We start from the raw sequence: 23,660 nt of genomic DNA on the forward strand, positions 1-23,660 counted from the left end.
AAATGAATAGTTTGAAAACAAGCAATAGAGGAATGACAACAGAAGATAAGTGGAACAAACCAAACCTGTGCATACTGACAAAAGTTAATTTAACAGTAAGAAATATTGGTCAAGAAAAGAAGTAGAAACTTTCAGTGGAATAAGGCTCGGCCATTCCAATTTAAACAGCACACTCAGAAGGAAGGCTTCAAACTGTGGAGTATGTGAGCACTGTCAGGAGCAAATGTGAAGGAAGAGCCGAGGAGGACTGGGGTTCAGGAGTTTAGCATTAAAGCTTGTATGAACCTGATAATAGGACAGAACGTAAGAATCTTCTTTTAGTTTATGAGGCAGACTGAGTAGGATCTAATGTCTGGTCCACACTCTGGAGCAGAGGGTAGCGGTAATGCAGCTGGCTGCCGGCTGCCAACCACCTTCAAAAACAAAGAAGAAGCAGCAGAAGACCCACAATCGTATGGAGCTGAAATATTTCCGTTTCGACTCTCTATTGCTGGGATTCACAACGGACTTCATCAAATAATTAATGCTGTAATAACACCTCCACTCCCTTAGGCTAAATGACATGTATGATAAGGTCATTAAAAAAATAATTATGACATGATATAACATCAACCTTCAATTATGACTCACCAGCTGAATGATGACTAGTTAGAGGAATAGGTGGGGTTGGCCGTGGGCCTTGCTTGTCATGTCCCTGTTGGGTTAAAACACTCGTATAAACCTCTAGAGTCAGTTTAGTGATTTACTTTCATGTACTATGCTATTGTTCTGTTTAACTACTCAAGCCGAAGCTCTGGCGCAGTGAGGAATAGTGCAGAATGAAGCCTGTGGGTGGGATAGTCCTTGGTGACCATGATAAACAACTTATGACTTCTACCTGTCCAGTTTGTTGCATGGTTGCAGCAACAGGAAGGAAGCTGGGGAGGGGGAGCTAGGAGAGTTCCCCTGACTCACTGACCTCTGTCAGCAGGAACAATGCAGCCAACATCTGGGGGAACACCTGCACTCAAACATGCCATATTCAGGTGTCCCACTGCCATGTGGTACCCGTTATTGGAGGTGCAAATGTCTTTGGGTCACTGAGGGTTGAATCAAAAATGAAACAACTATATAGTTTGTCCAGCTTCTTGTTTGGCACTTCTTGACTTTGTGTTGCAGGAAGCTATTTTTTCATATATCTTTGCTGTTTCCTTAGAGAGGTGTTAAAGCATTAGTATATGTCCCTTAATAGGGAACTGCGCGTGTAGTTGTTGTGAAAGCTATAAATAATTTTCAATATTCACAGCATGCTTATGTGTATAGTCAGAGGGATTTGTAATAACAGGTTATTGTTACACAACAGTACACCCCCCCTTTCATTTGTTTGTTAGTTTGTATGTTTTTAAGCAAGATTACACAAAAACACCTGAATGGTTTTCCATTAAACTAGTGAAAGGATGAGGTATGTGTCAGGAAAGAACCTATTTCACTTTGGTGTGTGCATCAGGATTTTTTTTCACTTTCTTCAACATTGTAAGATAGGGCATTTTTCAACCTTATCCACAGTTTCCCAGGGAATTACTCACAGATCTTGATGAAAAAAATCAGGCAAATTCAGAGGATGGACATCGAAGCCAGCTTCAAATTAACTTTCTCACTTTCAATACAGTTATGAACAACAGGTCAGACTGTGGCGAGGGCCAATCTTACCCACAGGTTTACGAAACAAACAAATGTCTGAACAAAGGGTGCATTGTGGTACTTGAGTCATCCTCAGACCTGCAGAGCTTGTAGAGGTACGCCGTATGTAGGCTAATGTCATTACCAGATGTGAAACAAGCCGAGACTTCCTGTGGAGCTTATTAACATTCATACAACGTCAGATGCACAAAAAACTGTTTTAGTTTGCACACACAATGAAAATAAACCAAAACTCTTTGGAATCTTTGAAGAAATAATTTTTTATTTCTTTTATGAATAGAAAGCTAAAGTTTGGGCCTTCTTGTTACAAAATAGATATAATTTACAACATGGATGATATAAAAGGTTTTCAGCAATACAAAAACATCACAACATGAATTACAGTACAAAAAAGCACACTGATCATTCATCAGTTAAGGTCTGGAAAGACTAAGAAAAAACATCTGTATAAAAAAACTGATGTCACAGTCATTTCATAATAAGAAAGATTCTTAAACTACAAGTGGAAATACTCGGTGAGCACGAAAAATAGTGAATGAAAGTTATCTGTCCTGATTAAAGGCTGCTGGTCCTGATGTTAATTGATAATGGCGGTTAATCACACCTTTATTATTTAATATAGCTGCAGTTTCATTTTTTGGCAAAACCATTTATTGTGCTTATTCTACAGGTGATTGCAGATTATATGGTTTCAGTCAGAGTCAATGTAATGTGTAATGTACTGTCACCGATACATCTGTCAGTTAATCACACTATGATGAACTTTTGTTTTATCTATTGTAGACATTTTTCCTGACATGCTGACATTTCAAGTCAACCCCAGCTGAGGTTAACCATCACAGTGGGGCACTTTAATTCTGTGCCCCACATCCTCCTACAACATTCTTCACCAAGTCTTTCCTGTAATCTGACAATTTATACTTGTCTTTCCTGACATGTTAAGGTACTGCACTTTAGCACGCCACAGAGTCTGTGATGAATTTAAGGCACTTTGATGAGAGAGTGAAAAAAAAGGCAGTCCCACTCGTTCACCACTGACCCAGAAGGTCTTGGTGAAAATGTTCATACTTTTTCAGTCACGAGAGTCTTTGCATTTACAGAAATGTCCTTTCAGATTTACATACAAACAACAGAACTACAGGAACGTTTTTTATCCAAGACTGGTGCTCCATTCATTGTGATATTTCAGTGCAAATTAGTTAAAGAGATTTATCACTTGCATTAAACTCGTAAAAAGTTTGCTTGCTTGTTCACATCTTCATGGCCTTTTGTTCTCTGATCAGTTCACAATGAAGTATGTGGATGTGGTAACTGCCCCACTCATCCCTCCATCACATCTGTTTCTGGTCTTCTCCAAAATTGAGAATACCAAGAATTGCTTCCTCTCTGTAGGGAACAGACAAGTGCTACATGTCCTCTGTTCAGTGGGAAATCCATTCACACATTTATGGACTAGTCTATGTCCTTATGATTTGAAGAGTTTGGGGTAAAGAGCTTTAATCGGAGATGGGGTGGTGATGACATTCCCAGAGGACATGGTCGTCTCTGGTCCCCCTTCTAACTTCTGGGAGGCGACCTCAGTCTTACTGAAGCTGCACTCCAGGAACGGCATCCCGATCTTCTTCACTTGGCCATCTCTGGTCATAAGACACGGCCGACAGAGCAGTCTCAGAATAGCTCGCCTCATGTCCTTGCTTGTCAGCGTGTAGATGATGGGGTTGAGGAGCGAGTTGACCATAGCTACTCCCAGGAAGTAGTCAGCCTTGTAGAGCAGGCGGCAACTGTGAGTTGGACAGAAAAAGTCCAGCAGGAGGAGGAGGAAGAGGGGAAGCCAACAGGCGATGAAGACGCCCAGCACAATGGTGACTGTCTTGAGGAGGGCAATGTACTTCTGTGACTTCCTTGCCAAGCCTTTCCGTATGCTGCCTGACATGCCCAGCCGCTGACGCTGTGTGTTGGTACGGACAATCCGGAAAACTCTGGCATAAAGGACCACTATGGCCAGGAGCACTGCACTGAACACAGATACGCAGCAGAGGATGTAGCTCTTGGCATAAAGTGGCAGCACTGTCGAACACTGGTCCAGTCTGTGCATGCAGTTCCATCCAAGAATTGGTAGGACCCCCAAAAAGCCTGCGAGGGCCCAACTTGCACCAATCAATGCCAACATTCGTCCCCGCTTGGCCCCATGGTATGGCCTCATTGTCACCATAGTAACATGGCGTTCAATTGCAATGGCCAGGAGACTAATGATGGAGGCAGCCAGAGTGATGAACACCCCTCCTTCCCTGACAAACCAGAGCAATGGTGTCAGTTTCAAAGTATTACGTCCGGACATGATAATGTTGGCCATGTAAGTAATCCCAGCCAAAAGATCAGATAAAGTCAGGTTACCTAGCAGGTAATACATCGGCAGGTGGAACTTCTTGTTCCTCCAAATGGCGATGAGAACCACAGCATTCTCTAAGACAATGAGGAGACACACCACCAGGAACGCGATCCCCTCAGGTTTGAGCCCCTCACGGTAGCGGTCTTTCTGCAGCTTACCAGTGTAGTTGTAATGTTCCACAATGACAGAGTTGTCCTGGTACTCCCAGAAGAACTGCAGGTAACCAGGAGAGGAGGGAGCGGGGGAGGTGGGGAATGTGGTTGTTGAGGGGGAAGATGCTGCATGAGTGGCACTCAAAGCCTCCATGCTTTATGTTGCTTTTCTTCTATTCTGCAGTCAGTGGCTATGAAGTCATTTTTGTTGACATGCTTTGGCAGCAGGGGCTATCAAGAATTAGTCAAGAGAGAACCAAACCAAAAAAGATACAGAAAAAAATGCCAGATGGAGGTGTTACATGAAAATTTAAGTAATCCACTAAGAATCCCTAGATGTTCTCCTTGTAGCCAGACGACGGTGCTGTTGAGCTCTGTTTGTCCTGGTCAGGGGGCCCAGACCCTGCAAAGAGACACGGAAATTCAAATCATTACAGAGCAACATGAAAACATCACACACTTGAGTTAAAATAAGTAAACATTGTTACATTACACTGACACTCAAGCCATTTAGCCGATGAGTCAAAATTCATGAATCATAGCTCCACAAAACATCAACTGGTGATGTGATTACTGAAAATGAACACGTCTGCTGACATACACAGTAAAGTTTATTGTTGCTCAAATGGTCTGAGTGCACATATTTATATTCAGATTTCACATGCCATATTGCCTTTGTGTGGAAATGAATCTTGATTTCGACTAAATGGCTTGAATGCCAGTCTGTGATACTTGATGTGATGTATCAAACTACAGGCATGACTATATGTCGTCCTTTAAAACAGATGAGACAGAGGGATTATTATTGCCATTTGTGTTTGCACAAACGGACACAGGGATCATTTTAAGTCAAACAAACATTTAGACTAAGTTCCAGTTATGTTTAAAGTGTATGCCAGTCAATCTTAACACATGCACGTAATTTGGCACACATGCAGAGGCTTTTCCCTCCATTCTACTTCACAGTATAGATGAGGTGCGTTTGAAATGTCCCACAGATGCAATATAATTCAAACTCCCACAATTTAAGACAGAAACAGCACGTCTTAAGTTTATGGCATCGCAAACCGTGATCATAAATACACTGAAAGGTTGCTTTTATGTTGAAAACAATCTGGGTGATAAGGGTTGCATTCCTCTGAGTCTCTGTCACATAAGGGAATGTTTTACCCTGCTTCTTGAGTCATATGTTAACATTTATCAAAAGGTCAGAAGACTTTAAACTATTCAGTCTGTTGCAAAATAATTTGTGAAATGAAAGTAACTGGTCCATGTTGGCACAAACAAGGGTGCAGAGTGTTGAAAAAGTATAATACACTGGAGATCATGAATATGAATGGAGATCGTGAATTAGGGTTTTAACGTCAAATTATTGTTGATGGGATTTGATCCAGAGAATAGGCACAGTAAGTCATAATTGCATGCATCAGAATAGAGAGTATACAGTTTTTTCTTTTGAAAATATTGACTTAGACTTTGGGAATTTAAAAGAACCTCAACAATATAAGTCATGTCAGTGAATTTTGTCACATGCATATTTTTAGTCTAAAAATCTCCTTTGAAATTTTGTGGAAAAGTTTTAGAATCCTTTCCTTAACTCTTAACAATGTCTTAAAGCAACAGATTCATTTAAACATAAATCATCATAAATAAGATAATTGTTATTTTTCTCCTGACATTCTGTCATGTATGAACAGGACACAAATTAAAGCGCAAAAACAAATATCTGACTAAAATGCAGCCAAAAAAAACATAATCTAATAATATATTACATCAGACATGGATATCATAAAGAAATTACCTTGAAATTGTTGCAGCATTGCCCCTATCCTGCACTTCATTTGCTTTTCAGTGAGGAGAATCCAAACACGAGCCCCGAGTGACTCACAGTCAAAACTAAGGCAGAAGGAGTGAAGGAAGACCTTAGTTGAAACATGCAACAGCTTAAGGGGGTTGGTCTTTGCAAACTCTCTCTCTCTTTCTCTCTCTCTCTCTTTCTCTCTCTCTCTCTCTCTCTCTACCTCTCTCTCGACCTTTATGCATGCACTTACAGAAACAGCAAAAATATTTCTCCTTCTTCAAATCTGTACTCTGTGACGAACAGGTGCGGTCATCAGATTAGGATGTTTCTTTTGTTTAGGATGATTTTTGATGTCTCGTCAGCGTGATCAGTGGCCACAGCAGTCGTAGCTACTACTTGCACATTATGTTACTGAACTACATGTTAACACCAGTGATGGTGGAAGAACTTTTTACTTATAAATAGAATAGCCTGAAAGTAAATCTAATTAAATAAAGTTCAGATACATGAATAATTGACTTAAAGGTCCAGTGTTTAAGATTTAGGTGAAAGGGAACTATTGGCAGAAATTTTATGTAAATGAATCCTCATGATGTTTTCACTAGTTCATTTCATCTGAATTGTATGAATTACAGTTTTTTAAATACTTTATATTTACATGGAGGGGGTCCTCTCTATGGAGGCAGCCATGTTTTTTTACATTAGTCCAGACTGGACAAACTAAACATTTTTTGAGTTTTTATGAAAACTGAAAGTTACCACAGGTTCTTTTTCATGTTTGGAAAGGGAGGGTGAGGTGAGGGGTGTTCAGCTGCAACATGTAATTTCAACACTAGATATCACAAAATTCTACACACCGAACCTTTAATTACAGTAACTAAGTAAATATACTGTGTTACATCCAACTACAGGTGATAAAAACTAAATCTCCCTGATATAATCAAGCCTCTTCTCTTCCTAATACAGTAATATGATGACAGCAAGATAAAAACCTTGCATATGAGCTTGTCATTAATTCCCATGAATTCTAGATAAACACTGCATTTCAACACAAAAACATGAAATTAGGAAATCTTTGCTTCCATTTTGCTGGAAGAACCAGTTTAAAAAGAAAGAGCTCAGTATCAATTGTCCAAACTCTGAAATGTGGACACAAGGGCTTTTGTGTTTCCTGAGATCTAGATTTATTGCTCCCACGATTATCTGTTCACAACCCCTTACTTATGCAGGTAGGGAAGTGGAGTGAATCTGATTCACATGGTTTATGTTGTATTGACGGCATTCCAGTTCCCAGAGCCTGTCAGGGAGATTGCAGCATGCTGTGACATGCTTCAGCGTCTCACCTGCAAACCTCCCCTGCAGGGCCAGCAGGAGGTTTATCAGTACAAAACAGAGCAGAAGAGAGGTGAGGGGGATGCTGTATAAGCCTCACATAAAACTTTTATTGCTTTGTTAGATGCACATGCTGTCATGCATGTTCATACTGTGCACATGTGATACTGTACATGCATGAAACAGTAACGCACAAACTTGCTGACCCTTGAACAAGTCCGCAACTGTTGCACTCCACTTCTCTGGTATGTAGTTCTTTTAAACAAATTTCCTTAACCACAGTTTTGTGACGGTTGGAAATCCTGCTCTTTGTCCGCCTGATCCTCTGATATGTTAGACGACAGTGTTTGACTACACAAACAGAGGCTTCCTTCATCCTGTTTATTGTGTGATTACCTGGTAAAGGTGTAGACACTTTATGTCTGTGCATGTCGATCCACCTACCTCTTCTATATTTTACTCCAACTCCATGAGCCTCGCATATTCCTCATCATAAGTCAAGTGCCTGCTTTTTAGGGCCTTTATAATTTCACTTAATTGCGACTGTTGACATACTGGCACACACTGAAGATCAGATCATATGGTCACAATGCCCCGAGCCGACTCATGAAAAAAAGTGCGCCAGTGTGCTTTGTATTGAAACGTGATCAGTCCGAGCTGATGGCTGAAATATAAACATGAACTTCTCCCATCACAAAGGTAATGCTACAACCTACTGATGTCACTGGGAAGCTAGAAGGCTGCAGTGTTATTCAATGTATTGTGTCCATTGTGTGCACTACTGATGCTATATCCCACAGACAGGGTGGATGAGTCGAGCATACATGCGGATTAGGCCGATTCGTGCATCTCTAGTGTGCACCTATATGAATGTGTGTTGTGGGATTAGAGCGGCACATGTGTGTTTGTGTTTGTGGATACATCCATACTACTACCAGCAAGTGTTTCTTTGTTTCTGCCCATCCAAACTATATCAGAGTTTTCAAACTAAAATGGGACAAGCAGCGTTTCCAAACTTCTCAGCAGCTCTAAAACTCTGGAGTAGTGTGGACGCCAGGCGTATCTGTAGCAGAGTTAATGTGTATTCACACGAAAACACAGTAATGTGGATGTAGTTTGTGGAGCTAGTACAGGAATGGAAGTCAGAGGGTGAACTTTCTAATAACCACTTTGCTTTTCCACTGGCTAGAGCCGTAATAGAACCACGTCATTACACTGAACTCCGGAGACCCTCTGGCATTTCTTCATAGGGGCTGTATGTGTGAAAGCAAATGTCTGAATGAGCCTGCAGACTTTTGGACATTGGTCTTGTTGGTCACGATAATCTGCCCTCTGCCCCTGACGTAAGCAGTTCTTTCTTCTAGATGCAAAGCATTGGTGCCAGCTTCAAACTAGTTTTTCTGGCCAAGAGCCAGATCTTTGGCTGTTGAAACACAAAGAACTGGTTCAAGACTGGCTCAGAATCAGCCCTTGAACTGCCCTGGTGGGAAAGGTGAATGTTGTCTGAGTGTACCTCTTGTGCGTGTAAATGTGACATGCTTTACCCACACTCCCTGTTGTCTGCACCGCTCCGTGTAGGAGATGAGCCCTTTCAGTAGATCATTAAAGTGTAATATCCTGTCGGGGTGAGTGCAGAGGCCTCACATGAAAGCCTCAGAGAGAAACTGGACAATGAGGATGAGTAGTCTAACAGACTCACAGGACTCACACTAGCCTGCACAGGAAGTAAAACCTGTCCTCTTTAATCTCCTTGTCTTGATCATTTGAGGGTTACTCAGTCTGGTCTGCGTCTGCTTACTTACTGTTCCTTTTGTAATCTTCATTCCCAGTTGACTCATGTTCATCATGTGTTTCAATGTTTTATATGCTGGTTTAATTACACTTGCATGGATTTCCCTCTTTGGTATTCTTAACATATGTTACATACGTTTTTGGCTACACACATGCACACTCTGCTGTGATGCTGAATGCTGAGCCAGCTCTTCTTAGGTGTGGATGCAATGTTGACCTTGATGAACCAGTTATGTGACCCACAGGACCCGTTTTTGGTGCATGAGGGTTTTATATTTGGTCGACCACAGCCGCTCTGGTGATTTGACTCTACTAGAGGAGTGATGTTATTGTGGCTTATGTAAACTGGCAGTGCTGGTGGCAACAAGGTTTAAGCTGTAGCATTAATATTTCCATGCCCTTTATGTCTTGCAAACCTGTCTGCAGGGGACATTGTCAAAAGTAGGTGCACGCTGCCATCAGATACTCTGGGAAATCAGGACCACCTACAGTTTGAGCGCTGGAAACATGTAAGCTTAATGGCGCCGTGGTATTTATTTTCCTTTTTGAAGGTGAATTTTGCCTTAACATGAACCCTACTCGCACTTCCTCTCTGTGCAATGAAGCCTTAAAATACCCAAGATTTCATTTCACATCTTTTGCCTGTCAGACTTGTGTGAGGGTTGAGGTTTTTATTACCTACAAGGCAGAGGGGTATTAATATACCATTTTTAAATACTCTTTTCCTGTCATCTTCATCATCACCTAAACACTTCAGGCAGGGGCCTTTCTAAGGCTATCACACCCCTGGACCCTCCTGCAATCTATCACCACTCAGTCCTCAGTTGTAATCCACTGATAAGTTCTAAAAATCAAGACTAGCCAGACCAGCTCTGTGACGATAAGAAAACATTCCTCACTGTTAGCATTTCTGTCTCCTTCTCTTTCTCTGTGCCTTTTTTCACTGTCACACAGCAGACTCCTCTTTAACCCTATGCTCCGCTAGCCACATTTCCATACAGCCTCACTGAAGCGTGATGTTTACTTTCCAGTATCCAATCACTCCATGGGCTCGGGGGGTTGTGTTGCATGACCTAAGACAGTACAGCCCACTCATCAGTGCATTGTTTGTTTGGATATTCTGGCGGTCTTGCTGTGGTTTGCGGTCGCTGAAGGGCGATTTACGAGGATCTGCGTTCTTTTGAAGTGATCGCTAGGCACAGTGGCTTCAGAAGGTGGGATGAGTCGAGGAATGAGTTCAGAGGAAAATTTGAGGGAGGGAGGGAGGAGGGTTGTGGGGAGGGGGTACAGGCGAGCTGCTCTTCTTCTGACGACAGCTGAGTGGTTGCCGGGAGATGCAGAAGGGAGAAATGAGCCTTCGCAATTAAGCTTGATTCTTGCAGGAAATGACCCCCTATTGCTCCAATTACAGTGATAACAGCAGATAACACCTTGGACAAAGAGAAGCCAGGGATCTCTGTGTGTGTGTTCATTGCATGCATGGAAGTATACCTGTGCATGTACATCTGTTTTCTGTATGTTTTCACAGTTTGCGGAAGGCAGACATCTGAACCCGTCTGCAGTTTTCATCCAGTGGTTTCCATCCTCCAGAGTAGGGGTGGTTCGGGTCATTGAACACTCTATTGGTGAGCCAGTCTATTTCTTTTGGCTTGGCTGTGTCTCAGCGCTGAAGCTTTGTTGGGTGAGTGTGGCTGCTCTCTGGATGTGTTCACTCCTGCACTGGCAGACTATGCAGGACTAATGAGATCCAGATTGAGAAACTTTCTTGGTTTAGTGTTGACCCTCCTTTAGGCACCATAGAGCTGTAACCATCTAAATCAACCCTCAGGATGATGTGTTCATTCTTCATTCTAACTCACAACCCCACTTGTGTCCCTGAGGGCATCTGGGCATGTGTCTGCCAGTTAGAGATGAGACATACTCTTTCAAGTATGTACTAATACATGCATCTCCTCACATGGAAGAAAACTGCTCCACCAACAAATCTTTATCTTGAAACGGATGAAATGGCACTCAGCAGAGTGCATAACTTGGCCAATGCTCAAAAGTCTCCTTAAATGAATCAAACTGAACCAAATTGCACACACTCATAGATATTAGTCCCCTAAACATGCATGATTAAAAAAACAAAAAAAAACAAGATCTGTGTATTGAACCAAATAAACCCGATCTGGAGTTTGTCAATTTTACCTGAGATGTTTTAGAAGATACAGGAATGGTCGTCTCTTCTTTGTCTTTTCAGATTTTATATCTAAATAATTTTTTTGTTATGATATGTACAAATCAATTAGTCAGGTAGTCTTAACCATCTTTATATACTACCAACATATTTAGCTTTAAAGCTGCACCAATCATCAATCTAACTGCTAATTCCAGAAATCTCTGTTTGTCTTTCTGTACATGGCTGTCATATCTGAAGAACTATTCTTTTTTTTGGCTTCACACTTTGCTTGTGTATTGTTAGAGGCCCAAGAAAGTGCAGTGTCAAATTTTGTGCAATTTGGACACACGATATGTTAATTATTCAACATTTAATACAGGCGATCGATTCTCCAAGCAGTGGAGGCTGGGACTCATCAGCATTAGTGACATTGTCGATCACAACTGAGCATTTGTGACAATGGGCACATTCATGACAAAGGCAACAACACCTGATTCTCCAATTGGGGTTCTGAGTTTACTTATGTTTATGTATCACAGGAGTTAGGGGAGAGCAAAACATATTGTCATATGTTTTTGGATGGTGTAAATAACCAGTTTGTAGGTTTTAAACTTAAACTTAAACTTCCTTTATTGATCCCACAAGGGGAAATTCTTTTTACACTCATGTTTTTCATTTTTTTAATACATGCATTAACCCACAATCCCACACACACACAGGGCTCAAAGACATGCATATTTTGGAGAGAGATGGTAGAGTGATGGGCAGCCCCCAGGAAAAGCGCCCTATGAGCAATTGGGGGGTACGGTGCCTTGCTCAAGGGCACCTCAGCAGTGCCCAGGAGGTGAACTGGCACCTCTCCAGCTACCAGTCCACCTTCCATGCTTATGGTCCATGCTGGACTTGAACCGGCCACCCTCCGGTTCCCAAGCCAAATCCTTATGGACTGAGCTACTGTATCAACTTAAAATATATATATATATATATATATATATATATATAAAATATTTCACCAAATAGGCTCTAAAGGACTAAAAAAAACTAAATAAAGATTCAACTTAATCCACCATAAATGTAGCCACAACAGTAGTATATTTCACAAGCATTTTGTATATTCACATTTATGTTATAATATATAATACTTATTCCCAATATTATATTGCAAGTGGATTATACATTTGCAAACAAACTCATGAACATCTTTGCTAACCCACATGAAAACACAGATTCTACCCTCATGGAGCCCTCTTGAGACATGATGGTAATCGGAGGAGATGGGCGGACAAAGACATTACAACCGCACGGCAGCCATATGAATCCCTGTGGGACGCTCACTCAGGGATTTTGTTGCTTGAACGAGTCTTGCTCTGTTTCTTTTTGGGCCCCTTGAAATTCCATCTTTCTCTGTCTTTTAAAGGAAAAAGAGAGAGAGCAGGAAAGCTGCAAACCAGTAAGAATGTAAATGAATGCCAGATCTCCAAATTTCGACCCCTTTCTGCATCCCAGAATAATTTGTAAAAAAAACATGCATTTGAGACGCTGATAAGGTGAGAGTGAGGAGAAGTGCAAGCTCAGGCCTGAAAGGTTTTATTTGTTTTCTTCTTCTTAGTCTCCCTTCTCATTTTCATCTTTTGACCCCCACTCACTTTTTCTCTGGAACCCTCTCTTTGTTTCCATTCTGAAGGTGTTTTATATAAGAACAGCTCAGGCAAACATGGGCAGAGTACCAGCTCAGTTAACCAGAGAATAAGGTTAGCGTGACTGGAAGTGATTTGAACTGAAGTCTGATTTCCTCTCTTTTGATTTCCCCCAGTGTATGTGCTTAAAGAGCATACCATTCAGAAATTGCTGAACAATTAGCCCCTCACATTTCTTTTGAACACATTCAAATCGAAGCTGGCAGCATTAAGACTTTCTCCTAATGGTGCTTCAGTGGTAAATCTAACCTTTGAATCAGGTTAGCTGGTGCCAGTACGACATACAGTTAAAGGAACAGAGAAATGGTTGCCACACACATTGGAAGATAACACTCCTGTGTATGCTTCAGGAAGTGAGGCTCTCAAACCCAGATGTGATTAGCCTAGATGTGATTGACCTTGGAAGTCAAGCCTCTACTGCCGGTAATTACTAGTTACAGCATATAATACAATATTGTCTTTTTTACTTAACTGTTATATGGATATAAACAAGTTTAAAAACATTTTGAAAATTCAACTGTTTTCCCTTTCTTAGTGTTTGCTAAGCTAAACTATGTGACTCTTGGCTGCATTGTCAATGTGGCTGTCTCACTACACTTGGGACATTTAAAAAAAAAAACCTTTAAAGGGCTTGTGGACAGACTGAATGAATGAATCAGTGCCCTTTGTGTAATTTGTTGTCATTGTGATATTCTTTTACTACCAGCAAAGTGAACATCATCATTGTTCAAACAGTAGGCAAAGACTGTAAGCAATCATGTGACCTGTTTCCACGTCTTTTACTTCTTCTAATGTTAAATGCTGTATCAGCTTCCTGTCATTGGTCCAAAAGTCCAAACTATTCAAACAAAGCAAATCAGTTTGATCAGGATTGAGGGACCATCTCTTTTGGTCTGACCAATGGTGGTCTGAACCACCTTTTACACCTGTTAGTTTGGTGCTGACCAGACAAGTGTGTGCAACTTTTCATAAATCCTTCAGCACAAATCATGCTCAATAAAGTTGATTAAAAACAATGCTACTTTACATACTTGCTAGAATCAAAGATGAAGGGTTCAGCAACAAGCTCAACATGTGTTGTTGTAAGCTGTGTTGTTATTGTATTTTAAGCTTACTTGTTCAGTTTTACAATGGGGAAAAGATCAGCAGCACATAATTCAACCTCTAACTGTGCCTGTAATATCTGTCACGCCTGACCTTACTGCCACTGGACGCCTGAGAGACAACGGTGCACTGAAGAAAGAGAAACTGAACAACAACTCATAACACACACTGCATTTTAATACAGACTTCTAGATTATACATTAAAAGCCTGGACTCCAAGTAGGATCTCTGATAGGCTATTATGTTTTGAGTGACACCCCGTCTCTTTCAGCGAGCCCATTAGACAAAGTCAAAGCTCTGATGTCATACAAACTCTGCAACCAATTATGTGCGGTTGAGAGAAATTCAGATGCAGAAACTTAATGTTTTCCACGGGTTTCTGAGCCTCTGCATGTATGTGTCAGTCACCCCTCTCTTTAGTCCCTGAGTCCCACCACCTCCCCTCCACCAGAAACCACATTTCAGAGCCACTTGTTCCATTGGGAGCAGCGAGATGTCAGGTCACATGCTCACCGGCAGCTGGGTCCTGTTTCACTGTGCTGTGGTGCGTTTTTAGTGCAGGTTTCAGTAAATGGGGTGTCATGAGTGCAGCAGCAGACTGTACAAAGACACAAACCAGCCGGTCTCTTGCAGCTAATTTGCTCCATGGTGAGACGTGAAAGAAAAGCAAAGGAAATTTTTATTTTATCTGTGTTCTAAATGTGAACTGCAGGGTTTCCCCCCTACTCTGCCTTGAGCGATCGCAGCAGCAGCGTAATCACATTTGCCTACTTACATGTATGGGCATGTACACACACACACACAGTCACACACAGAACCACATGGGAATAGGGTAAATTCTTCCAAAGCCATGTTTGACTCCTTGTTTTTCAGACAACCCTTCTCTTTTCCCTTTGCTTCAGGAGATCAGAAATAGACCCAGATGACAGCCAGCAGGGACCCGAGAAACCTCCAGATTCACAGAGGTCCAGGTCAAAATTCCATCTGTTAAAAATCAGTCAGTGTCTCACGTTTAAAGCTACATCCTGATAAGTCTTGACCTCTAATTGAACAGTCATTTGATTGCAACCCACGACCACTTGAGGGATCTGGTTACTTTGCACGTATATGTCCAGACAAATCCAGATCTTACCGTTGTTCGCTTGTCAGCAATGTGCAGTTGCAATCAAAGTTGTTGAGTCAAATCAGCAAAGGGGGTTTCAAATCAGGCACTGGTCCAGGGGCTCACTTGCTTAAAACCAAACATCCTGGCTCTGAGAATTTTACTCGTTGATCCCACAGACCTTTTGGCAGGTCTGTCGTATAGCTTTCCTCAAACCCACAGAACTTGTAAATTCAAGTCATGATGCCAAAGCGTCCAAAGGTATCAAATCAGTCAGGATGAATTTCAGGGGAATGTGTATAATATTACATTTTCCTCAATATTATTTCAATGAGTGCAATTGTACATGTAGCGTCAGTGATGTGCTGGAACATGCAGATATTCCCTACTATCAAAATTGGTGGTTTGATTTAATTTTAATGTTTCTTCAGGGGAACTTTAAGAGAAATGTTTGGAATAATACAGTTGAAATCCAACACCTACAACCGCTTTCAGCCATGCACTGAACTCCAGACAATCCCCTGAAATGATCTAGAGGGACTGTATGTGAGATAGTAAATGTCCAAGTCAGTTGGTGTGGACATTCTCCAGAGTTTTTCCTGCCAGCTCATGTGAGAATACGGCAGGATACTGTATGGCAGATTCACTACAAACCAAAATGTTCATACTTTGTCCCTCTGAAAGAATGGTTTCACATTCTGGGAAATATTTCCTTTCTTGCCAAGATTTAGAGCGGAAGAGTGATGAAAGGCTGGATCCAATTGTCTAGACTTTTTCTGGAGTGCATGTTTAAAAGCGGCTTTAGTGTTTTGTCTGTATCGTTGTGTGTCCCTACCAATCAGTGCCATGGGACTTCAGAGATCAGTGGGTCACTGTGAGTTCCAGCTCCAGATCTTATTTTGGTGTTTTGTTTGCTTTTCAGGAGGGAGGGTATTATACGTTTCCCAGTGACTGATAGGCCTCGATGTTTACGGAAGCACAATTATACGAGCGACCGGGCAGCATGCTGTTCCCAAATGAGTCCCCAAGGGCCACCCTATAACAGTTGAAGTTTGGAGAACGAGTAGCTAGTGTCTTTGCTAGCTGCTATAAACCATTTTACTGTTTGCTAACAGTGCAGCCACTGTGCCGGGCCTCTGTTTGCAGGGACTCCCATACTTAATGTTAGTATTAAGAGGGACTGAAGAGGTATTTTTACATGTGGTGGAGAAGCTGAAAGAGAAGCCGGTGGTGATGGATTTCACAAGTTTCCTGATGTGCCTCTGACATTCCCACTGGGACTTGTTGTCTTGGACCTTTCCCCTCACCCCTTCCCCTAAAAGGTATGATGCCAAGAGCAAGTTAGAGGGATAGAGGAGAAGGAGGGAGAAGGATAGTGCAGGGACAAAAAAAGAATGTCAGTTTGAAGAAGAGAAAGCTGGATGACGATTAAAGGACAACACCAACAAGAATGACGATGCATTGATTTAGGCATTAGCCAGTTTCTCATTGCTTGCCTCACACATAAAACAGCATGAATGATGAAGACCTGAAAAAGAGCTGTGAGTGCCTTTCTCTCTGTGAATAGCCAAGAATATGCCAGTGTCTGAAGAGAAATAGCACTCTTCTCTGGAGCTTGTTTAGACTACAGAAAAAAAGAACCTCCATAATTCTTCACGCCGTCATCTAGTGTCTTTTCTTTTATAATCTAAACCTTCCTTCCCCTCTGATCATCGTGCTTTCCAGGGCCCTGCACATCTGTGCTAATTACCCCATTAAGGCAACACAGTGTACAGAATGTGCACTTGCTGTGAATCCACTGTTGTTGGACATTAAATCATCAGCTTCATGTTTGTATTTACATGTTCTGCAGCAGGGTGTATGAGACAGGGATGGGGACGCATTGTGATGTACTGCTGAGTGTGACTGTGAGAATCAGCTGGACATCCAGCAGCGCTCTCAGGGGTGGGGGGGTTTGTTTACTGTGCTGTCTGCTATTTTGCTCCTCCGTTCTCACCCAGCCCTCATTCCTACTTTCTCTATTTCCTGAAACCCCCTCTTCCTCCTGCGCCCCCATGCCTCAGCTCACTTTCTCTGGAACTCTTTAAACCCACCATCTTCTGTTCAACACATCTAGCTTGTGAATGCTCATGTCGGCATCAGTGCTTATGTGTACTGAGGGTGTTTGTATGTTTCAAACAAAGAGCCTCTCGGATCATCAAACGGCGTCCAAAACGACTAGTTGCGTCTGGACGATTTTTCCAAAACAGATCATCCGATAAGCATGACTACTTCACATGGCATTAGGCGTGGTGAGCAGAGTTGATAAAGTTTGCTGCATCTGAACTTATCTCTCCATTTTCCTTATTCACACATCTAATTCTATCACAGTTTATGTGCACAAATTAGTGCAACACTATGAAGTCGGAGACAGACGATTGAAAGGTGTGAGATAATTGCATCTAATCCCTCTCCACAATACAACGCTATTTGGATTAGCTATAAAGACTTTGCAAAAACTTTGTGACCTGTCCTGTAACCAAATACATATTCTGCTGACACAGATTTATATGACCAGTGTTGTCACCAGCAAAGATTGACATAAAAAAATAATGTCAAATTAAATAAACCTTTATACAACTAGAAATTGTAAAATAGGTCAAAATCAATTCAATATGCAGCCTGACGCCTGGCACATGAAAGGAAATACAGCAATGATGTGATCATCCTAATACAGTCATTTTGAATGAGAAGGAAAAAGATTATAGGACCTCACTTTCCCATGATTACTACTTCTCTGTCCAGTTCAGTGCAGGATTTTGTTGGTTGGTAATTTTTGGATGAGTCCACTGGAAACAGAGTACAGATGGACACCAAATCTCCCTCCAGGCTATCGCCCAAACTCCATCTTCTCCAGGACAGCTGACGATTTCATGCTAATTTCTGGTCCACTCTTCTCCTGCATGCTACACAGGAACAAAACAAGCCAACGGCCACAAAGTCACAAAACGTTAGCATCACATGTGTCTGAAACGTGAACATGGAACCGATGCATTGTAAAGAAGAAGTGGAGTGTGAAGAACAGGTATTTGCTAAATTTATGTAGTGAAGTAAAAGTACTAGAAAATGAATGTACTTCAGTACATAGTAACAAAGTAAAAGTACTTTGTTATGTCCCACCACTTCTTTCTAAGCATACATCCACAGTCACACATGTCATGCCAGCTTGACATGGAAGAGTGATTAACTGAACAAAGTAGATTAAATCTCCGGGCGGGACATGTTTATTTTGGTTCTTTTGCAAGCGCTCACTAATGCAGATGTGAATTTCCGATGGCTCTTAAGTGGTTTATAAAGATAAACACTTCACCAGCCTTTATGTTTCTGTAGGAAATTGTGCAGGGCAGGAGGTTTACGGATACCTATGGCCCACTCGTGTATTTGCATATAAGGTATGTCTTTTTCTGTGTGTGTGTGTGCGTGTGGCTGTAATGATGCCCCGGGCCATAGAGGCAGGCAGAGTCATGTGCTCCAAAAAAACAAAAATATTTTCTTAAAGCAGACTTCAGCAACAGTATCTGTCAACTTTGACCTTTGCTTCTTAATGGGGATGCTGAGAGCTTGTTTTCATTCTTTGCATTTACCTCGTTCCCAAACCCCTCATCCAGGCCTCAGGGCCCAGTTTCACATATTTTTTAGATGTGACCGCTTGTTTTTCTTTGTGACACTGTGCCATGGCTCCTAAGAGCTTCATTAACATCCATTTAAACAATTAAACCAGAATGCGTGAAGAGTTAGCACGTTGCCGCTCTCCAGCCAAATATGTAATTGAGCTAATAGCAGCTGTTCGAGCCGGATCTTATAACACATTCACATGTTCCATTAGGGGCTGCAGTCGTGAGCCAGTGGTGGAGTGACTGGCTCCAGATGTTCTTCATGGCAGTGGAACAAGCCTCACAGGATACAACATAGGAGATGAGGAGATGTGTTTTCTGTCACAAGAGAATCATCCCTGGTGATTTCAAATACCCAAAAAGGATCTCTATTTTTACCAGCTTCAAACGTGTTGGCTGCATTTAATCAGGAAACCTTTCTTTGCCAAATCCTCTCTAGCAGTCACATCCGAGGAGCCGTCCAAATGAAAACACCTCTAATGATTATGTTATTATATTGTAGTCCTGGGAAACTGAGCACTGTGGGTGTGAGTAAGTCACATTTGTGATGTAAGCATGTAAGTGGCTCAAGAACAGAACTCAGTGAAGGAGACTCTTCCATCAATGTCCTGCCCAGTCCTCACTGTTAAGACGATGTTTGTTTGTCTGGTGGTCTTTGTGTGTGTGTGTGTGTGTTTGTGTCTTTAAAAAAACACGTCCTATGGCAATTTAAGTCAATATTTGTTTGCGCCAGATGTAAGGATTTCCATTGTTTGTGAAGAGAAATTGACCTCTGATTAGCAGCATGTAAACTGCTGCTGCCGACTCTACCACGGGTAAACTTGGTCCAAACCAGACAGCTGTGTTCTCAGGGGAAAGTTATTCACATCACTGCTGTCCTTAGGCTGTTCATGTAGAATCAAGCTTTCAAACATTTCTCTCATGACTCAGGAATCCTCTCTTTTTCTCAGCAAACAAAACCTGTAAATAAGATAAAAGATGATTATCAGATACTTTTTTCATCTAGGTTGTATTAGTTTGAACTCCATTTTGTTCACCACACAGGATTATTGTTTATTGTTTACAAATGACCGGATTACAGCCCCAGTGTGTGTGTGTGTGTATGTGTGTTATGCATTCGTAATAACCTGCATTGTCTGTTTTTGCCTGCTCATCAGTTCTGGAAGCTCACTCATGCAGGTTACATGAGCTCCTGGGCTGATGACAGCTAATTAAAAAAAGATTTCACCAACTCACTATAAAACTGTCAAGCACTGGAAAGGGCAACTTTTAAAGACTGTACAAGTGATTTAGACTCTTTTGCCCTTGTGTTATGATCATTTACATGTATCCGTCATGTTACTGCCAGTGGCTTCCAGGCAGCCATGATTTCTGTTCTCTGTGACATAAAAATCAACAGAATCTTCATATTTTATGGAAATTAATTGAAAAGAAATCGGAAGGATAGTAAACAGCAGAAAAGTATTAAAAAATATATTTCTTGTGAAACAAAAAGTAATTTTGCAGGGAACAGTGTTTGCCATTTGGCTTTAACATCTTTCATGTTTGGTTCAGAGCTTCAGACTTTTTTGTCTGTACCAAAATAGCATGTGTGAAAGGTGTGGGGCCAAAATACAACCCAACCAAAAGAGGTGGACTTGGTCCAGTGTGAACACTTCCTTGGACTTTGAGACCAGTTGCAGGAAGTCGAAACTGCATCAAACAGTAGGAGAAGATAAGAAGCAGAAGAGGCACATAGGATTGCTTGCAGTCATTAAGGGGAAATGGATAAGGCACTCAAGAACTTGATAATCAATGTTCATTTACTTAAAAGACCTCACATGTTGAACTAGAATGACATTCAGCTGAGCACATTGCTCTGCCAAGGCTTAACAATCCTACACATGACTGTTTAGTTCTTATAACAGAATGGAAAAAAAGAAGGGCACTGATTTCAAAAAAACGTCTTGCATCCACCCTCAAACAAAGTGTAATGGGTTCTTTCCAGGCTGCATCCCTCTACCAAGTGGAAATTGGTTTAGTTGTTTTTGCGAAATAAACCAACAGCCAAGAAACAGGCACAAGTGAAAACATAACCTTTACACAAGTAATAACTCTTTCAGAAACATGAAGCTGACACATTTTTAAGTCCCAATCAGCACTGGGAGATTTACTTTTTTCCATAGAGTGCCAATGTGGAAGTTACTCCTGTGTCAGGCAATGTGGTTTTAATGAGCCACATCATCTCATCTGTGTGTAGTTATCACCAGTTGTGTTCTCTTGTGGTGTTGGGTTATGTGGCTCTGATCTCAGGGGCTAACTGCTCCTTAAGCAGTCGACTCGACTGTTAATCTTAAATTTCAAGCAGATCTGGAATCAACAGAAGAGTTTTGCCACATCAGAGCTTCAGTAGTAGGTAATTTGAAGAACTGGTGTCTGGAGAGTTTTTTAAATGATGCAGTCATTGGGGTCGCTTAGACGATTCACGATGCTAATGTGGTTAACATCTGCTTGCTCACAGTAAGACACATTCAGTTTGATGAAGAACTGGATGCATGTGTGTGTTTCATGTAAACAAGGAGAGAAACAAAGGAAGAGCTAAGTTCTCTATGATCATCTTTTCTGTCTTTTTAGCTGTTTATAGACAAACATGTTGCTGATGTTTGCGAGCTAACATTTCTGGAACAAGCAGAAAGTTAAGATTCTTTCAGATATGCACTGTAGTTTGGATATTTTCCAGTAATGTTCCATAACAGGCTGTATGTGAGACTAGTTAAAATGTCCAAACAAAACAGTGAGAAAACAGCCGAAATAAATCTGGAAATCCGCAAGCTAGTGGGAGTGTTGATGTTCCTAACACGAGACAGATGCAAAACTGACAAACAAATATCTGAGGGCGAGGTCTTAAACATGTAGAAGACCCAGGCAAATGTTTCAACTTGGAGAGACAACAAGATTCCAGAACTTTTGTTGATAAAGAGTGAATTCTGCCTCCTGCATGCTCTACCCAGATGCCCCCCCTGGCCTGAATGTTTTTCTGTTGTTGTGAACACGTCTGACTCGGACAGTCTCCCGCTGCATTCTTTCTATGTGAAAGGCAACAATTGATTGGCCAATGACAAGACTCACTCCCAACTGCAGCTCCCTCTAAATGTTTCTTTTTACCTCTTGCAAGAGTAAGCACATTTTGAAGACAAAGAGTGTGTGGGGAGTGACACTGGTGTTTAATGAGCTTTGGCTTTAAACGGGTGAGTGAGACCGTAATGGTGTCACAAGATCCCTGGTTTACCTTAACAGCACTCTAAGTAATCCAAATCTGTTAGGTGCTGCTTTAATGACATGGAATTAATGTCAAGTATACAACATGGCAGTCGACAGACCTGTGACTGACTGCACGGCCTTCCTGTGATGTCACATCCCTCACTAATGATCCCTTCAGAGAGAGAGAGAGAAAGAAAAAGATCATTCCCTGCATTCTTGCTACAGAGTCAGTTACTGTCCTTGAGGCTATGGTCATAGTTAAGTTTCTCACCACTAAGCTTCATCACTGGCCAACCAGCAGATCTCTGCCTCGAAACCTCAGTAGTAAATCTTGTTGAATTACTGCTGTTTTTCACAACATGACCCACCTTTGACCATCACACCATGTGTTTTAAAGTTTTGTCTTTTAGAAACCAGTTTACACAGTACAAAACAGCAGAGACAGAGTGAAACCTTGACTTGAAACACTGTTACTGCTGAACCCACTTTATACTTTACAGCATTCGCCATTATGGTTTCACCAGGGTTAGAGTCAAAGCTTTTGTGTGAGCATGGTATATACAGTAGGCCCAGTTTTTAACACCAACATGACTAGATCTTAATCCTTCTGGTCGTCCATTAGATTCCACTACATTTCACTTTTCTTAGGCTCCTTCAAATCAAGGTGTCCTGTCAAAATGGCAACCAACCATGACATCACCCATTGATTTGTCAAGCCATGGATTTGGCATTTTCTCCTGTGCCATCTTGCTTTCCTGAAACCAGAATTAACCATATTTGAAGGAGCCGGGGTTGAGCCTGACAAGGACATTGCATGCCCACCTTCAACCTTCACCCATTGGACGGTACTAGGTGTCAATCACATGGTATCCACTCCCCAATGCATACTGTGAATTATGTACTATTTTACTCTAAATAGGACCATAAATTACAAAATGATGCTGTATTGAAGAAGAAACTAGCAATAAAGATCATAAACTCCTTTAGAAAATGCATACTGATGTTATAAATTAAGTGAGAGGCAAGATCATTTTCTCAAAAACAACCGATCCTTAAACGACTAATCAGAAGCCACCAGCAGAATGCTGGTCTAAGATTGTGTGAAATTGTGCTGCAGCTTGAGTGAGTTTAAGGACCTTGACGCAGGTATTTACTTCATTCAGTGCCATTCTTGTCAGTTATGTCAACCATTTAGCCCGATTGACTAAAATCCATTGAGAACTATCTCATGACTGCCCTCTTTGTTTTCGGTACAATGGCATCAACAGGCTCTCTGTAGATGGGCTCTGGCTACTATTGATTGGCACAGGTCTGCTTCCATCTTCCAATAAGATAATGTGTTAGCAGTTAGCTAGTGATCAAGAGTAGATCACCAAGAGTGACAGTTGATCACTAGGTCAAAACGTCACTTGAAAATGTCTTACTCTCTGCAGAGGGGGATAGTGGTTCGTGGGCGTCACTCTGCCACATCGCTCTGAGTCTGTATGACAGATTTCTGACTGTTGCAAAGAGGAAAACATAAAGTAACCAGTCACTCCATGCTGTCATTATCCCAACG

General features: G+C 41.5%; 1 protein-coding gene across 1 annotated transcript; it reads right to left on the reverse strand.

The window, feature by feature from the left end:
• Positions 1–1,921: 1,921 nt before the first annotated feature.
• s1pr5b (sphingosine-1-phosphate receptor 5b) lies at positions 1,922–6,162 on the reverse strand. The gene is made up of 2 exons (XM_020083727.2): positions 6,023–6,162; positions 1,922–4,624 (listed from the first exon to the last, which is right to left on the reverse strand). The coding sequence occupies exon 2, from the start codon at positions 4,373–4,375 to the stop codon at positions 3,146–3,148; it is 1,230 nt and encodes a 409-aa protein (XP_019939286.1). The 5' UTR covers positions 4,376–4,624; positions 6,023–6,162; the 3' UTR covers positions 1,922–3,145.
• Between the last annotated feature and the right edge of the window lie 17,498 nt (positions 6,163–23,660).

Source organism: Paralichthys olivaceus, chromosome 8 (genome assembly GCF_024713975.1).
Source record: "Paralichthys olivaceus isolate ysfri-2021 chromosome 8, ASM2471397v2, whole genome shotgun sequence".
NCBI lineage: Eukaryota > Metazoa > Chordata > Actinopteri > Pleuronectiformes > Paralichthyidae > Paralichthys > Paralichthys olivaceus.